Source organism: Macaca thibetana, chromosome 9 (genome assembly GCF_024542745.1).
Source record: "Macaca thibetana thibetana isolate TM-01 chromosome 9, ASM2454274v1, whole genome shotgun sequence".
In the NCBI taxonomy this organism is placed as follows: Eukaryota; Metazoa; Chordata; class Mammalia; order Primates; family Cercopithecidae; genus Macaca; species Macaca thibetana.
The window spans coordinates 100,175,353-100,191,917 of record NC_065586.1 but is presented as its reverse complement, the minus strand read 5'-3'; the positions used below and the strand labels follow the sequence as shown (position 1 = coordinate 100,191,917).

The following is a 16,565-nucleotide window of genomic DNA, read 5'->3' as shown; positions in this document are numbered from 1 at the left end:
GGGCCCATGACTTCCTGTCCAAGGGGGAGTTCAGACCCTGACTGGACAACATGCACAAGAGGGCCTTTTTACCCAATGTTGGATTGTATCCCAACAAAACAAACTCAAGTGCTTCTCCTGTCTTGTTCATGAGCCCTGGCTGAAGGATGGTGAGCAGAGACCATCCCTCTGCTTTCCCTTCGGGAGACAGCAATAGTCTCCTTTCATTGTGTGAATGAATGAATTGCTCACAGAACTTGGGAAATGAAAAAAAGGGGCCCCTAAAGAATGGTTTCCCCAAGTGAGTCCATGGAGTGTCAGTTCTCAGCACTGCATCCAGTTGATACGTTTGGGAATGTCCTCTTCTCAAAAGTCCTCCACGCACACTTGCATTTTCAATGCTCTGAGACACAAGGCAGAAAAGAGATCTTGTTCACCTTTACATAACTCATACCTTCTCAGACTTACCCACCGCAGAGCCCCCTTTAATCCTGCACAGCCCTACAGCTGTCCCACAGAGCACTCTGGGAATCCTGCTCTGCCTGGGAGGCTCACTGCCTCTGTCCTTTGACCTTTGAGTAATTTTCCCACCTAAGGCGATTCCCAGGCAGAGTGGTGGAATGTGGGAGCGTGAAGGACTCTCCAGTCAGCCTCATTCTGGGCTCACTGAAAGGCAAGCTTTCCACATCCTCAACTGAAGCCAATTCCCTGAATGAAGATGGATGCTCTGGCCTCCAGGGGCTCCGGCTGAAAGGACTTAATGCATCTTGCTTGCCTGCCTTCAGTTCATTAAAATGCCTTTAGCCTGAGGCTGAGAGGCCCAGAAGTGGGTCCCAAACGCAATCAGAAGCCTTGAAAATGGCTTATTGAGCCACTAATTGATCCTCAGAACAACCACTCTCGGCCTTTTCCTCTCTTTCTAGGTGAACCAGGAGCTCCAGGCAAGATCGTGACTTCAGGTAGGCAGGTCCTAGAGGGACCCTCCTTTCTGTGTCTTTCTTATCCTGGGCACCTACCTTGGCTCGCAGTGTTCTGGGCAGGATGTGCGGGCAGCTTTTTGGATCAGTAGAGCGGGAGGAGGGAAACTTAGCAGTGATGAGAAGAGATGCCAGGCAGTCCACCACAGCCTGGCTCGAGTCCCAGCACCTCTGAGTGAGAAGAGTAGGGCTCAATGTTCCATGTGCCTTCTGCTTTCAGACGGGTCATCAATGCTTACTGTCCCAGGCCCCCCAGGGCCTCCTGGAGCCATGGGACCCCCGGGACCTCCAGGTGCCCCAGGTCAGTCTGTTTTCTTGCTTTGCCCCAAATCAGCAGTAGGTCTTGGTGGTAGTGACTAGCCCTATTTGTTCAGATCCTGAGACCCAGGGCAGGAACTGAATCTGGTAAACAGAATAAGGAGTTTGGCCCGAGAAAAGCAAACTCTTACATTCTCAGACAATGAACTAGATCAGTTATCCTACTTCACAGCATAGGAGGCAAATGTTCTCTCAGCATTTACAGAAGGGGAAGCTGAGGCTTGGGGCAGGTAAATGGCCTGCCCAAGGTCCCACGGCCAATAAGCAGCAGGACAAAAGATTTGGCCCAGATCAGGCTACCTCCAGAGCCTGTGGCCACTCAGAAGACCCAGTCCTCGAACCCTTTGTTTCCTCCTGGAAAACGATTTGATATTCTGCATCCAGGGCAACAAAAATGCTAGGTATCTATTTGAAGAAAATATCCCCAAATGGGATGGTGACAAAAATATGAAAACTTCGGAACAAAGTTGTTAGGAGATAAAACAAATACTTATTGAGAGAGCAGGACACTCAATGCCTGCTCTGTGGTTTCAACTGTATTTTTACAAGATGCAAAAAAGAAAAAATGCTGGAAGAAAATAAAATAAAATGCCCACAAATTGAAGAGTTGTGGACAATTTGTTTCCTACCTTTCCAAAGTGCCTTTTTGTTATATGTATTTTTAATTATTTTAAATTTGTGTGTACAAATGAAGTGCACAACTTATCACAACCAATGCCAGAATGTACCAGCCTTCCCTCCTGACAAGCTCCAGTGACAAGGAATACGTAGAGGCACGTAGAAGTCCCTAACCATTACAGGACAGCAGCAGAGAGGGCAGTCCTGCCTGCCCCGGGCTCCTCGTACCTGTCAGAGATGTTCTCACGCAACTGGACCACAGAGCTGGTCTCAGATTGCTTATTGCTCTCAAATAAGCAAGGTGGCCTCTTTGGGTCTCTGTTCCATGCCTTGGGAGAAATTATGCCTTTAGTTCTTCTTATGACCCTACACGCGTGATTTAGCCTTTTCTTCCTCAACCCCATTTCCAGGCCCTGCCGGCCCAGCTGGTCTCCCAGGACCGCAAGGTAGGTCACACCCTGCAAGAACGCAAGGCGATGGGCCAGGTCGGGAGGACTTTCCTCTCAGGGTGGACATGGGCCCCTCTGTTCTAGATGACGTGAAAGATGTGTTTTGGAAAAGGAGGAGAGGGCCAGGGCTCTTCACCAGGGTCTTGCAAGCTGATTCCCTGGAGCTTGGGGCAGCTGTCATAGAAGTTCTGGGAGTCCAAGAGGACCAGGGGCAGACTTGGCCTTGAAGATGAGTATCTGGCAGGAGTGCACCACTGACCCAGGGAGCAATGACAGGGGTCTGTGGGTTCTTGGCCACAGGCCCAGGCTGAGAGGACTGACTCCCAGGCCCTTTAAGGAGCCCAGGTGGAGACTGCCGGGCCTCCCACCTGGACATCTGAAGTGCAGAACAGCAAAGGCTTCAGCCCACCCGGTCCGGCGCTCACTCTGAGCTATCACTGTGTTAGGAGCTTGGTCTTCAGTATTTCACCGAGTCTTCCCAACACCCCTGTGATGTAGATCTTTTTGACCTTGGTTTACAGAGGAGGAAACTGAGGCTGAAAGAGGTTGAGAACTTACCCAAAGTCACCAGCTAGACATGTGGGAGCAGGGGTTTGAACTCAGACTTTCTGACACCAAAATCCAGTGTATCCCCGTCATTCCACATGCTCTTATCTGCTGTCCGGGAACTTGACTATGGTCTTGCCCTGCCTCTGAGTGAGGGGGCACCCTTAGCAGATGAGGTGCTGCAGGTTCCTGTGCCATGACACAGGGCCTCCCCTCTTGTCAGGGAGTCAAGGCACACCTGTTCTCCACCTCAGCCCTTGTCCTGCCATGAACTGTGGCTGTAGCCTTGTGGCCACAACCTACTCACCAGGGTTCCTGCTCCTGACTTCCTTGGGGATGTGTTTATATAATCTTCCTGCTTGCTGCACATGGAGGGAATAACCATGTCAACCCAACCACCCTGGTAGTCTGGCCTGAGGGAGGGAGCCAGCTCTGCCCTTGGGGAGCTTCTGGCCTAACCAGGGAGACCTGGTTCCTATCCTTGGGGAGCCCAGGTCTGATAAAGTAGGCAGGATACATGCACATGAATAAGTGCTGACAGTACAACATAGAAACTTATGGGAATAACTTTAAAGCAAGCATTAGGCCAGAACCTGTTCCTAGTGGAATATCCATCCACCCATCCATTTACCCACCCATCTACCCATCCACCTATCCATCCCCCTATCCATCCATCCATCCATCCATCCATCCATCCATCCATCCACCCACCCACCCACCTACTCATACACCCACCCATTCATCCATCCACCCACCCATCCATCCCTTTGACAAGTATTGATTGAGCATCTATGTTGTCAGGTGCTGTGCTAAGTGCTGCTTCCTCACAAACATCAGTGTCCATACTCAAACTATTTCTTTCTTCTGCAGAAACCTTCCTCTCTGGCCCCCCAGGCCCACCTGGCCCCCCAGGTCCCAAGGGAGACCAAGGTGAGAACAGTGTATCAGGGAACCCAGAAGCCAGTATGTGTCCTCTGTTTACCTGCTGGTTGCCAGGAGGGTTTGGATGAAGCTGAATGAGCTGGGGCATTTTTGCATCCTTCTGCCTTATCCCATTGGGAGCTCAGCAGCCTGGAGCAAAGGTAGCGGGGACGCACAACAGTCAGAAACTCTACAAAGGATAGCCACCCAACATTGGCCTAGTGAAAAGAGAGGCACAAGGAACCCCAAGTTCTATATCAGCTCCAGCATTGGAACCCCTATCCCCTCCTCCATGGGTCCACTGAAACCACAATGCCTGGCTGGTACCTGTCTCATAGCTCTCTGCCTTTCTCCCTCAGGTCCCCCAGGCCCCAGAGGACACCAAGGTACAGTAGAGCTGGCATCAAACAAAACCTGGGGTAGCGGTGGGGGTGGCAAAAGCTCACCTTCCAAGAGCTTTGAGCTTGACAGAAAGGCACGTGGTGCAAATAAGCAAGAGTAGAGCAGCATGTCTCTAGGAATGGTTGAGTATGTGCATGGGTGTGGTGCAAGTCTGTGTGTGTGTGTGTGTGTGTGGCATCTCTAGGTACTGCCCAAAAGGCAATGCAGCCCCAGCAATCATGGATCTTGGGGAGGCTCTACGGGGCTGTTAGTGGGTGAGAAAAATGAGACTGACTGTCCCTCTCTTGATGTGTTCCTCAGGCGAGCAAGGCCTCCCAGGTTTCTCAACCTCAGGTAAGGGCTGAGCCCCGCCCCATTCTGGCTCTGGCCAGAGCCTGTCCGAACCCTGGCTGACTGCATTGTGTGTGTTGTTGGCTTCCAGGGTCCAGTTCTTTCGGACTCAACCTTCAGGGACCACCAGGCCCACCTGGCCCCCAGGGACCCAAAGGTGACAAAGGTCAGTGAGGGAGCAGCGAGAAGGTGATGAGGAGTAGGGGTGAGCCTGACACCCACAGCCCAGAGCCTGAAGAGATGGCAGCAAATACTTATCAGTGTAAAGTCTTGGGAGAAAGAAGAGGCTGGAGGAAGGAAAGGCCAGAGGGAGAAAGGGACAAGGACATGGAGATATAGCCTCCGTGAAAGGGAGCTGTGGTATTATTACAAAAATGAGGCCAAGAGCCATGGGACAATTGTTGAGACACACACTAATAAGTGTGATTTGGCTTAACCAGGGAAGGCTTCCTGGAGGAGGTGATGCAAACTTCTCATTTTGGATTGCAGGTGATCCAGGTGTCCCAGGGGCTCTTGGCATTCCTAGTGGTCCTTCTGAAGGTAAGAACTGAAAGTGACCAAAGTTCCTCTCCGCTTCTTCTGGTGAAGGCTGATCATTCCAGTGAGGATGTTGCTCTATTCGTTCATTCATTTTTCCATGATTGATTGTTGACTATCTCCATGTGCTAGGGCCTATGAGCTGCCTTTAAGGAGGTTACGAGATATGGGGTTGAGGGAAGGACCCAGGCACATATAATGATAACTAACAATGCAGACTCCACATGATGGAGAACGGAAAGACCCTGGGTGCTGGGGAGTTGAGAGAAGGGGGATGCCATGTTGGGGGTCCTTCAGCAGGTTGCAGAAGGAAAGGGTAGTTCAGCCTGGGGCAGCTTCCTAGCTCCGTGCCACTTTCAGACAGTGGCTGCTATAGGCTCTCCTTTCTTCTCTTCTTGGGGATCCTTCACCTTGCCACTATCCTATTTCTCCCCCTGAGAAGACCCTCCCTCCTCAGACCATGGAAGCTATTCCTGGGCCCGTTTGTCTGACCGTAGGGTGGAGAAACGACACAGGACACTTTCTCTTTGCTGCAGGGGGATCATCATCGAGCACCATGTACGTGTCAGGCCCGCCAGGCCCCCCTGGGCCCCCTGGGCCTCCAGGCTCTATCAGCAGCTCTGGCCGGGAGATTCAGCAGTACATCTCTGAGTACATGCAGAGTGAGTGGCCGGCCGCCCCAAGCCGTGGGGACAAGAACACGGAGATACAGTCTCTGTGCAAGGGAGCTGTGGTATCATCACAGAAATGGTGCTAAGAGACATGGGACGATGTCGGGCAGTGGGAGAGTGTGTGTGTGTGCGCGCGCGCGTGTGCGCATCGAGGAAAACAGTGTGTGTGTCCGGGCCTGGGTCTTCCCCCTGCAGAGCCAAGCCTACAGGCCTGTGAGCTCCCCAACACCAGCCTTCTCGTAGCTGCCCCCGACACAACCTCACCCTCGCCCACACCCTGGGAGGAGGCTGGCGCGCGCTCATTCCCATGCACACACGCGCTTTCACACCACACCCTGCATGTACTCATTTGTCAAATGGGTGGCTGGCTGGAGTCTTGCTGGCCCACAGCCCTCATGGGCCACTTGACCCAGCTCAGGCCTCTGCCTCAGTTTCTCCATCTGTAATTAAGGGAATGACAGTGACGGGGAGTCTAGGCTCCCTCCTGGCCCAGCCTTGTGCCCATGTGTGGGGTGGGGCAGGCATGTTATCATGTGCTTCTGGTCACCTCTGTGGGGAGAACATGTCCTCTTGGGACAGTCTTGACTTTGCTTTGTTCCTTGGTTGGCAGGTGACAGTATTAGGTCTTACCTATCTGGAGTTCAAGGTCCCCCAGGCCCACCTGGTCCCCCAGGACCTGTCACCACCATCACAGGCGAGACTTTCAACTACTCAGAGCTGGCAAACCACGTTGTGAGCTACTTACGGAGTAAGCCTCTCCCCATGCCCTGCACCTGGCACCTTCCTCCTGTGGCTCTGCTTCTGCTCCCAGAGCCTCATCTCCTCATTTGCTGTTTGCTTTGCCCTTCTCTGGAATATGAGTTTTAATTCTGAATTCCTAATAATTGGGCCACTGGGATACAGTGTCAACACGAGTCTGTCCAGATTCAGGGCGGCCACGCTGGAGAGCCACCGAGTGAGCCGTCCTGCAATTGACTGATGTGTTCCTAGTTATAGGTTCTTCCTACCTGTGCATGAAGGTTGGCAGCATCTGGCAGGCATTAGGCTAAAGCATGTTCTTGAAAGTAAACTTCCTTTCTCACCAAAAAAAAAAAAAAATCCCAACAACAATATTTGACTTTGTTATGCTTTCAAAATACCCTCATAATACTCCATTCATCCATTTCCCCCAAAGACAGACAGCTCGGTGACCGGGCCTTTCAGATTCTGGAATAATGAGAGTGGTGCTTCAGTACCTGCTAAGCAGGTAACCTGAGGTTTTCTTCCCGACAGCTTCGGGGTACAACGTCGGCTTGTTCTCGTCCTCCATCTCTTCTGAAGACATCCTGGCTGTGCTGCAGCGTGAGTCACCTGTTGGGGGATCGAGAGTGGGACTCTCTTTGCTTTCTCCTGGCCTCACTCGTCAGGCAAACCTTGTCCTTATCTGAGCCTGGGGAGGGCTGCAAGAGGTAGGCAGAGTCCTTTAGACAAAGAGCCACTTATGGCGCTGATCTGCTTGCTGAGTCAGCAAACCGGCTGGAAAGGGGGCAGGAAATGTCCTCCCAAGCCCCCATGCCAGGCAAGCTGGCAGTTGTCCCTTCAGGAACCTGGCAGCTTGCTGGTGTCCCCCCTGAACACTGTGGGCCTGCAGACCCAGAACTCACAAATGTCATGCCGGAGTCAATTTGTGTAGGGGAACCCAGGCTGTGGCTGGACCATGGGTGGGACCCCCATGTCCTGGGTGGGTCCTGCTAGTACATCCTCTCCTCTCCAGGGGATGACGTGCGTCAGTACCTACGTCAGTACCTGATGGGCCCTCAGGGTCCGCCAGGGCCACCAGGAGCCAGTGGAGATGGGTCCCTCCTGTCTTTGGACTATGCAGAGCTGAGTAGTCGCATTCTCAGCTACATGTCGAGTAAGTGTCTGCAGGAGGGTTGGTTAGGAAGGGCCTGGGATGACTGGGATGAGGACTCCCAGCGTAGACTTCCCTGTGATTGCCCCACTGACCCCCACCTGCCAGGCTGCACCAACCCCAGCAATGAGCAGTGCTCAGAGCTGTTCAAACCTGTAAACCTGTATGCCTCAAGCAGCATGGCAAGGAAAGCCAAAACGGAGGTCCCAGTCTCGTGTGGCGTCTACATACAACTCTCTCTCTCTCACACACACATACACACACACACACACTCCCATACACACATCTGCTCCCCATACTCACACTCCCATACACACACACACCCATACACACACACACTCACTCCCATACTCTCACACACACACACATACACACTCCCATACTCTCACACACTCCCATACACACACACTCTCTCCCATACACACTCACACATACACACACACTCCCATACTCACACACACTCCCATACACACACACACACTCACTCCCATACTCTCTCACACACACACACACTCTCCCATACACTCACACACTCCCATACACACACACACTCCCACTCACACTCACACACATACACACACTCCCATACTCTCAAACACACACACTCCCATACTCTCACACACACTCCCATACACACACACTCCCACACACACACACTCCCATATTCTCACACACTCACACACATACATACTCCCATACACACACTCCCATACACACACACACTCCCATACTCACACACACACATACACACACTCCCATACACACACACTCCCACACACACACTCCCATACACACACACACTCCCATACTCTCTCACACACTCTCACATACACATACACACACACTCATTCCCATACACTCCCATTCTCACTCCCATACACACACTCCCATACATACACACTCCCATACACACACAGTCCCATACACTCCCATTCTCTCACACCACACACTCCCATACACTCCCACACACACTCCCACACACTCACTCCCATACATACACTCCCATACTCCCATACACACACACTCCTGTACTCACACATACACTCACTCCCATACACACACACGCTCACAGAATGAAGCACACGGGCACCTGGACCTGCTTCTCCGGCCCCGCGGGCCCCTCCCCTCCTCCCTTGGTGCCCTCTTCTCTCTCTCCCTGCCACCATCTCTTCTCTTTTTTGGACCCCACTTCTGTCCAAACCTCTTCTGTGTCCGACCTCCTCTCTGACAGGGTGTTTCCATCTGCCTCCCCCTGCCTGATCCGATTCCATCACATCCCTAGGTTCTGGGATCAGCATTGGGCTTCCTGGTCCCCCGGGGCCCCCTGGCTTGCCGGGAACCTCCTATGAGGAGCTCCTCTCCTTGCTGCGAGGTAAGGCCCAGAAGGGGACATCTGTCCAAGTGGTTGGGGAGGAAGCAGAATCCCTTGGCACAGGCCAGGACTGACTCCGTGCCCTCCCTTGGTGTCTCAGGGTCTGAATTCAGAGGCATCGTTGGACCCCCAGGTCCCCCGGGTCCACCAGGGATCCCAGGCAATGTGTGGTCCAGCATCAGCGTGGAGGACCTCTCGTCTTACTTACACAGTAGGGCACTGCGGAGTGGGATGGGCAGGGCAGGGGATGCAGCTGGGCCTTGGGGGCTCCCACGGGCTTTAGCAAGGGCAGTCCAAGTGCTCCTGGAGTCTGTACAGGGCTGGGTGCGGGGCCCTGGAGAGCACCACATGTGCTGGCAAGGGGCCTTCAGCTGTGGCAGGAACAGAGATGGGGAGCGATGGCTTTCCCAGGTGCAGCCCGGTGTGTGATTAGGGCCGACCTGGGGCTCCACCTCTCAGTGACTGGAGGGCTGAGTTGAATGAGGCTGAGAATTGGGAGTGGGAGGGCCTGACGGGGACAGCCATTCCTGGATGATGCCAGGAAACAGCAGGCTCTGGCCTCCTGCTTTTCTCTCCTCCCATCACCTGGGAGGCCCAGCCTTATCCCCTCCTTTCAGGTGGGGCCCACAGCGCCCCCAGCACAAGCTGGAAATTCACCTTCCTCCGCAGCACTACCCTGACCTTTCTTTCTCCCCCCTCTGCCCAGCTGCAGGTTTGTCATTCATCCCAGGCCCTCCAGGACCTCCTGGTCCCCCAGGTCCTCGAGGGCCCCCGGGTGTCTCAGGAGCTTTGGCAACCTACGCAGCTGAAAACAGCGACAGCTTCCGGAGCGAGCTGATCAGCTACCTCACAAGTAGGTGCCCCCGACGGTGATGCCCCACCAGGTACCCCGCAGGGCTTGCTTTTCCCTGTAAGTGGGGCAGGGAGGCACTTAAAGGGACAGGGAGGCCACACATGAGAGCCACTAGTGGGGTAAGCCCGATTTCCTTCCACACCAGCATTCTGCCACTCGGGTACGAGAACCCTGAAGTTCACTTCCGGTCTCTCAGGGGCATTGACACCCTGGGAGAGACTCCCTAACTCCCAAGTCTTTCTCTCCACCGAGATCTGAGCTCCCACTCATGCAGCTTCTCACCCTGCAGGTCCTGATGTGCGCAGCTTCATTGTTGGCCCCCCAGGCCCTCCTGGGCCGCAGGGACCCCCTGGGGACAGCCGCCTCCTGTCCACGGATGCCTTCCACAGTCGGGGTAGCAGCTCCTCCTCACACAGCTCGTCTGTCAGGCGGGGCAGCTCCTACAGCTCTTCCACGGGCACAGGAGCTGGCACAGGCTCCCTGGGTACAGGGGGTGCCTTCGGTGCAGCTACAGGAGACGGAGGCCCCTATGGCACTGACACCGGCCCAGGCAGAAGCTATGGGGCAGCAGCAGAAGGCGGCATGTATGGTGGCAATGGCGGACTATTTGGGGCTGACTTTGCTGGAGGTCTGGATTACAATGAGCTGGCTGTGAGAGTGTCAGAGAGCATGCAGCGTAAGTGGGAACATTTAGGCCTTGGTGCTGGGGGGAAGGAGCGTGGGAGCATCTCCAGACTGGCTTTCTTGTTTGTGGAACCCCCAGGCTGTGAAGACAGAATCAGGCAGGCAGGGACTGGAGGGGACTGGCAGCCCCAGCCTAGTTCTCAGCCCGCTCAGCTCAAGGAGCCCCAGCCCTGGGACCTGAGCTGTGGGGAACAGAGCACGCCAGGGGCTTTGTACTTTGCTTTCCAAGACTTAATTCGTTGTGGGACCCAGATAAGTCATATGACCACACTGGTTTTTCTGCCGGGGCTGAGAGAAGGATGTTGGCTAAGAGTCCTTTCCCTGTGCAGCTTAACAGCACAGTTACACAGTCAACAAGCTTTTGATGCCGGCCCGCAGCAGGAAGAGAACTGTGCCGGTCACACAGTGGAATACAAAGGAAGTTGGAGGGCTTCACCCTTGCTGCGGCTTGATCTAGTTCAACTGCTTTGGGAGTTAGATATTCGGAGAGCACTGTGCTCCTGCTGAAGCGGGTGCTGGGCGACCCCTGCTTCCTGTGCCCATGCTCTGGTGTTTTACAGGTCAGGGCCTACTGCAAGGGATGGCCTACACTGTCCAGGGCCCACCAGGCCAGCCTGGGCCGCAGGGGCCACCCGGTATCAGCAAGGTCTTCTCTGCCTACAGCAACGTGACTGCAGACCTCATGGACTTCTTCCGAAGTAAGGGCATCCAGCTGCTTCCCCAGCACCTGCCTCACTGCATAGGTTCCCATGGGTCTGCTCCAGAGACACTAGTCTCATGAGAAACCTCCAGTTATTAACATTTGAGATGCTCAAAATTAGACAAATTCTATAAATTCTGAACTTTGTTTCCTCTTATATATCCAAACTCCATCACTATCTCTCTGTGTTACTCTGAACAAATGACTTGCTGTCCCAAGCTTCCAGGAAATCAAGACTCTAAGGCCAGTGTTTCCCTGCTTTTGCAGCTTATGGAGCCATTCAAGGACCCCCTGGGCAAAAAGGAGAGATGGGTACTCCAGGACCCAAAGGTAAGTGGTGGCAGAGCCAGTCCCCGGATCCTGTGTAACACCCACCTCTTACTGAAAAGAGCTCCTGTGCTGGTGCCACACCAGCTACCTGTGCCCTAAGTCCCCAGACTCATGTATTAGTTATGCCCCATTTGTCCTTCCAGGTGACAGGGGCCCTGCTGGGCCACTAGGTCATCGTGGGCCACCTGGCCCTCGAGGGCACAAGGGAGAAAAAGGAGACAAAGGTAAGTGTTGACTGCTCCATGATTTGCATGTTCTGGAGAGCTGCAAGGCTGACGCTCAGTAGAGAAGCAGGTGATTTGTTCCAGAGCAAGCCTGAGAAATTCAGGCAAATGCCAATTACTCCAGGCAGACACTGCCAAAAGCAGAATTTGCATAACAATCCCATTCACAGTGAGGAAGAAAAGGGGAGTGCCAAAGCAGGGAGGAAAAGGAGAACCAAGCTGGTGTTGAAATGGGGCAAACAAGTTAAATAAATGTATAGTCTTACAAAAGATTTCACCTTTGAAGCCATCTTTGCAGTAGTCACAGTTGCCATAATTGCCCAAGCCAAGATCCCCACAGGCCACAAGATGTTTTAACTTCCTCCCGATCTTCTAACTTTCAGGTGACCAAGTCTATGCTGGGCGGAGAAGGAGAAGAAGTATTGCTGTCAAGCCATGAGCTAGCCATGGCAGGACAGCTCCTGGACCAGGTGTCATCATGCATATGGCACTTAGGTCCAAGCTCTCCAGAGGGTGAAAGCTGGAGTCTGTCAATGTCCTACTGAGACAGCATAGCCAACCTAGCTAGCAACATTTGTTTTAGTCTGAACAACATATACTTATAGAATTCAGTTGAAGATACACAATCTGAAACAGCTTCATGGGGTGGACTCTAGTAAGAGTAGTTGCAATGTTTTAGAATGAGATTTACTTCTCTGCTATCTAGATCTGAACTCCTTGGCTTCTTTACTTAGTTCAAGCCCCAGCCTAGGAAAGCCAGTTACATAAAAGTTGGCTCAGGAGTCTTAGAGCTTTGCCTAAATATGAGCCTGGAAAAGGGAGGATGGGGATGGGGTGCCTTCCTGGAGGTGACACTTGACGGGGGTGTGTTCTGGTGACTGCTGCAAGGCTGTGCCATCATCAGCTCCTTCCTCCCCTGTTCATTCTGCATTCTGTAGTCAGTTGGCTAAGAAGTGACTCTTGCAACTAAAAAAATTAAGAAATTCACTTCCTCTCTAGGAGGTGATAGGGTTTCTAATGGTTATCATATATGTATATCACATTCCCATTTGCTTAGAAAGTCTGATTGCAGCCATGATTTTCCATAGGCCCATGCTAGAGTTCATGGATATGTTATACTGAACCAGGCCAGAGCAAACAGAAAAACAAGGGTGAAGGGCAATGGATAAGGAAGGAAGAAGGGGGGGGGACAGAATAGCTGATGCTGGGGACACAGCGTCAGCTCAAGACATCACCCTCCGTTCTGCATTCAGAAAATGGCACTTGGGGGACAGGGTGCAGTTGGTCTTTAACCACTTTTCAATGTCTAAAAACATTTGTTTGTGGTCCATAAGATGAAACATCATTTCAATTGTAAAATTTCCAATTAAATTTTTTTTTCTTTTTTAATATCATGTTTAATGTGATTCATCTGACTAAAGAAACGTCAAAAAAATAGTCTGGGTTAATTGGGTATGACTCTAACACTGTTTATTACAAACACAAGAAAGCAAAAATGGTTGTATTTTGGGGCACAGCTTCTGGTATTTCATTCAATCCCTGAAGTCTTTTAAAGGCAAATCTTTAGATACCTGCCAACTATGAACTCAATCTGGGGATTTTACGAAGTATATTAAAGTTTTCCCTAAGCATAAGTTATCTGAAATAAACAAGCAAGAACTGAGCAAGAAGATTATTTGCAATTAGGTAGTGCTTTATCCTGGGGCAATGGAGTTATGATTGTAGGGTAAGTAATATATGGAATATAAAAACTTCTATTAAAGAAAAATGTACAAATCTCAAATGCCCCAAAGAAATGCACAGTAAAATCAGACACTCCAATTCAGAAGAGACTATACTTGGCCACTTTGTGAATCTGTTACAAGTTGTGAGTCTCAAATTGCTGGATAATTAAAAATGGGATTAAATTACATCTACTTCTACACCACTACTCTTCTATAAAGACTGTTTATTTTCCATAAGGTCTCTGTTGAGTATCTCATATTATCCCATAAAAAATGCCCCACTTGTTTCCTCTGTATCAACCCCTAACGGCAACAACCAGTCAAGCACTACACACTCTACATGGTCTTTTTGCCTCTTTTATTATATCCTGATAATTGCCTGCTATGAATTAATGAGAATTTTTTTTTAAATGAGGCTGAGTGCGGTGGCTCACGCCTGTAATCCCAGAATTTTGGGAGGCTGAGGCAGGCAGATTGCTTAAGCCCAGGAGTTCGAGACCAGCTTGAGCAACATGGCAAAACCCCATCTCTACTAAAAATACAAAAAATTAGCCAGCGTGGTGGCAGGCACCTGTGATCCCAGCTACTAGGGAGGCTTAGGCTGAAGAATCACTTGAACCTGGGAGGTGGAGGTTGCAGTGAGCCAAGAACGCACCACTGCGCTCCAGCCGGCGAGACTCCATCTCAAAAAATAAAAATAAAAATTAGTTCATACAGCCTCTAGACTTCAAACAACTTGAGTTTTACTGTCTAATGAAAACTATTGTGTATAATAAAGGAATTGTGCCTTTTAAATAACTTTTTTCATTAGAATTATTTTTACCCAAAGGCTGAATTTTTTACTTTTTAATTGTAGCTTTTACACTTATTAAAAGTAACTTCCAAAAAAAGGGGGGAAAAAGATGTTTTGGCCCTTTTAAAAAAGTAGCTTTAGGAGTTCAAGTATTATATCCCCTTTAATAGTGATCCTTATCTTGATTAATCAAGACATAGGAGTTTTTCCCTTGTTACTAGATTTACCTAAGACACCGAAAGTCTTCATAAAGTTTTATGCTCAAGTAAAATAGGGTATAAGTCCAAACATACGACCTTCTCTGGACAAAACTCAGGAGGAGGATGGGCAGATATGAGGTTATGTCCTCAGCTGGATGGCAATGGATGTGAGCCTCTTTTGTTTCATTTTTTTTTTAAGTCAAGAATGAGCTCAATAGTGCACAACGCTCCCAGATTAGAAAATGGCACTCCATGCCTCCCTCCAGCTGGACACGTGCCAAGTGATGCTGCCTAGTGTCTACTGAATCTTGCATGAACATTATCAATGACGAAGAGATTATTTCTGCAGAAGTGATGTCATATGATTTGTGAAGTGCTTGGCGAGAAAAATCATCTATCCCAAGGGGGAAAGAAATTAAAAACATACACATATATACATAGGCTGACAGAAATATTTTAAGCACCTCCCAAAGGAGGGCTTTGCATGCTGAAAGACAACCCCCAGCAGTTACCACTAAAACCTACAGTTGAGTGTGTGTGTGTGCGTGTGTGCTGTGGACTACAGACAGCTAGGAATACTAACTCCGGGAGGGTCAGAAGACCTGGGGGACTGCAAGTTTTGCAGTATAACTGGGACCAACAACTGCAAAGTTTCTCAGGCAGGACACTCCAGTTTCAAAGATTCTCAATAAAAGACTGCTTCCCAAAATTGATTAAGAAATAACTTTATTTTTCATGTGTCAATCCCATGATTGAAAGGACATGTTGCTCCCAAGTAGACAAGAGACATAATCTGAAACAAACTTATTTCTGAAAATTTAGCTTATGAACTCATTACACTACAAACCAGAGAAGGAGCACAAAAAGCTGCAGCCCACACTGAAACCTGGCAAACACTCTCCGCCAAGATTAGTAGCAGGAATGTTAAAGCTTTATCAAAAACATGTCAGCAACAGAACAGCAACAATACAGCCATTAACTGTTGTGCCTTCAACTTAAGAAAAGCATTTAAAGTATCACCCCATTTCTTATAAACATTTCTCAGAAAAGAATTGTTCATCAAAAGACTATTAGAACTCGAACTCTCTTCTTTCACTTCAGTTCTAGATTTTCTTTAATCAACAATATCTCTAGTTAATACTTAGAATTTGGCTTCTCAGAAGAGTCTTTGTCATTTAAGCACAGTGTGGAATGGGAAAAAGTGTACAGTTACAAGGAAACTAGAAGAGTACAAAAAAATAGTCACTTCTGAAACTCGCTGATGCTCAAGAAATCAGAGACCCTTCATTAAAGTGGGTCTCATATGCCTGAGAGCTTTGTGCTTGAGGAAGTATGACTTAGAGGTAGCTCTGGTTCTGGTAATTTATATTTAATTATAATTTGCTGTATCCTGTCACAAGAGAGTTCTAATATTTTCAGCAAAGTAAAAGCATTCAACATTTTTTCCTTACCCACCCTATAGCTTCCCCATAGAAAAAGATAAGAAAAAGCTTACTGTGACTCCACATAGAATAGCAGCTAATTCAGCAATTCACACCGTATGGTTGTTGACAGGACTAGGAAAGGCAGCCTGGTGCCCCAAGCTCTAGGAGCTGGATCTGCAGAAGTGTGCAGGTCTGCTGTGTTTACAGCACTCAGGGAAAGAGGGGAGGAGGTGGCTGGTGAGGGTGCACGTTTGGAGAAGTTTTTATGTGTTTCATGGCATATTCTGCCACAGCAACAAAAAGCCAAATCAGGAGTAGATTTGACTGTACTCTTCCATTTCAAAGAAGTCTGTGCCCCTCGCCTACTCCCCACCCACACTTCATGCAAGAAAGATAGATCACTATCATCTATTTGAATACAGGGTCTCACAAGAGGTGGGGCTGGTATGGGTACAAACAGCATATTTTATAACAAAACACTTTTTGAAAAGATTTATATAACTTTACGTATTAAAATGAATGCTTTACCTCTACGTATGTGTCACTGCACAGTCTTGCACCCACACGAATATGGTCATACTTGAAAGCGAACCCAAGCACGAACACTGAATCCAAAAGGCAG

The 16,565-nt window shown here is 50.0% G+C and overlaps 3 protein-coding genes across 3 annotated transcripts in view; 1 reads left to right on the top strand and 2 right to left on the bottom strand.

Moving 5' to 3' along the window:
• Nucleotides 1-13,184, top strand: part of COL17A1 (collagen type XVII alpha 1 chain) — a 56,360-nt gene extending 43,176 nt beyond the window's left edge. The window contains exons 34-53 of the mRNA XM_050804896.1: nucleotides 903-938; nucleotides 1,177-1,257; nucleotides 2,303-2,338; nucleotides 3,758-3,817; nucleotides 4,168-4,194; nucleotides 4,511-4,543; nucleotides 4,632-4,706; nucleotides 5,030-5,080; nucleotides 5,614-5,739; nucleotides 6,359-6,496; nucleotides 7,021-7,089; nucleotides 7,502-7,642; nucleotides 8,922-9,011; nucleotides 9,112-9,222; nucleotides 9,718-9,864; nucleotides 10,154-10,540; nucleotides 11,109-11,246; nucleotides 11,516-11,578; nucleotides 11,722-11,802; nucleotides 12,186-13,184. Coding sequence (XP_050660853.1) covers nucleotides 903-938; nucleotides 1,177-1,257; nucleotides 2,303-2,338; nucleotides 3,758-3,817; nucleotides 4,168-4,194; nucleotides 4,511-4,543; nucleotides 4,632-4,706; nucleotides 5,030-5,080; nucleotides 5,614-5,739; nucleotides 6,359-6,496; nucleotides 7,021-7,089; nucleotides 7,502-7,642; nucleotides 8,922-9,011; nucleotides 9,112-9,222; nucleotides 9,718-9,864; nucleotides 10,154-10,540; nucleotides 11,109-11,246; nucleotides 11,516-11,578; nucleotides 11,722-11,802; nucleotides 12,186-12,241 — 1,946 coding nt within the window. The 3' untranslated portion in view covers nucleotides 12,242-13,184. The remainder of the gene's footprint in view (nucleotides 1-902; nucleotides 939-1,176; nucleotides 1,258-2,302; nucleotides 2,339-3,757; nucleotides 3,818-4,167; nucleotides 4,195-4,510; nucleotides 4,544-4,631; nucleotides 4,707-5,029; nucleotides 5,081-5,613; nucleotides 5,740-6,358; nucleotides 6,497-7,020; nucleotides 7,090-7,501; nucleotides 7,643-8,921; nucleotides 9,012-9,111; nucleotides 9,223-9,717; nucleotides 9,865-10,153; nucleotides 10,541-11,108; nucleotides 11,247-11,515; nucleotides 11,579-11,721; nucleotides 11,803-12,185) is intronic.
• The window catches only part of GSTO1 (glutathione S-transferase omega 1), a 584,823-nt gene that overhangs the window by 231,098 nt on the left and 337,160 nt on the right, over nucleotides 1-16,565 (bottom strand). The window lies entirely within an intron of this gene.
• Nucleotides 1-16,565, bottom strand: part of SFR1 (SWI5 dependent homologous recombination repair protein 1) — a 296,645-nt gene that overhangs the window by 85,325 nt on the left and 194,755 nt on the right. The window lies entirely within an intron of this gene.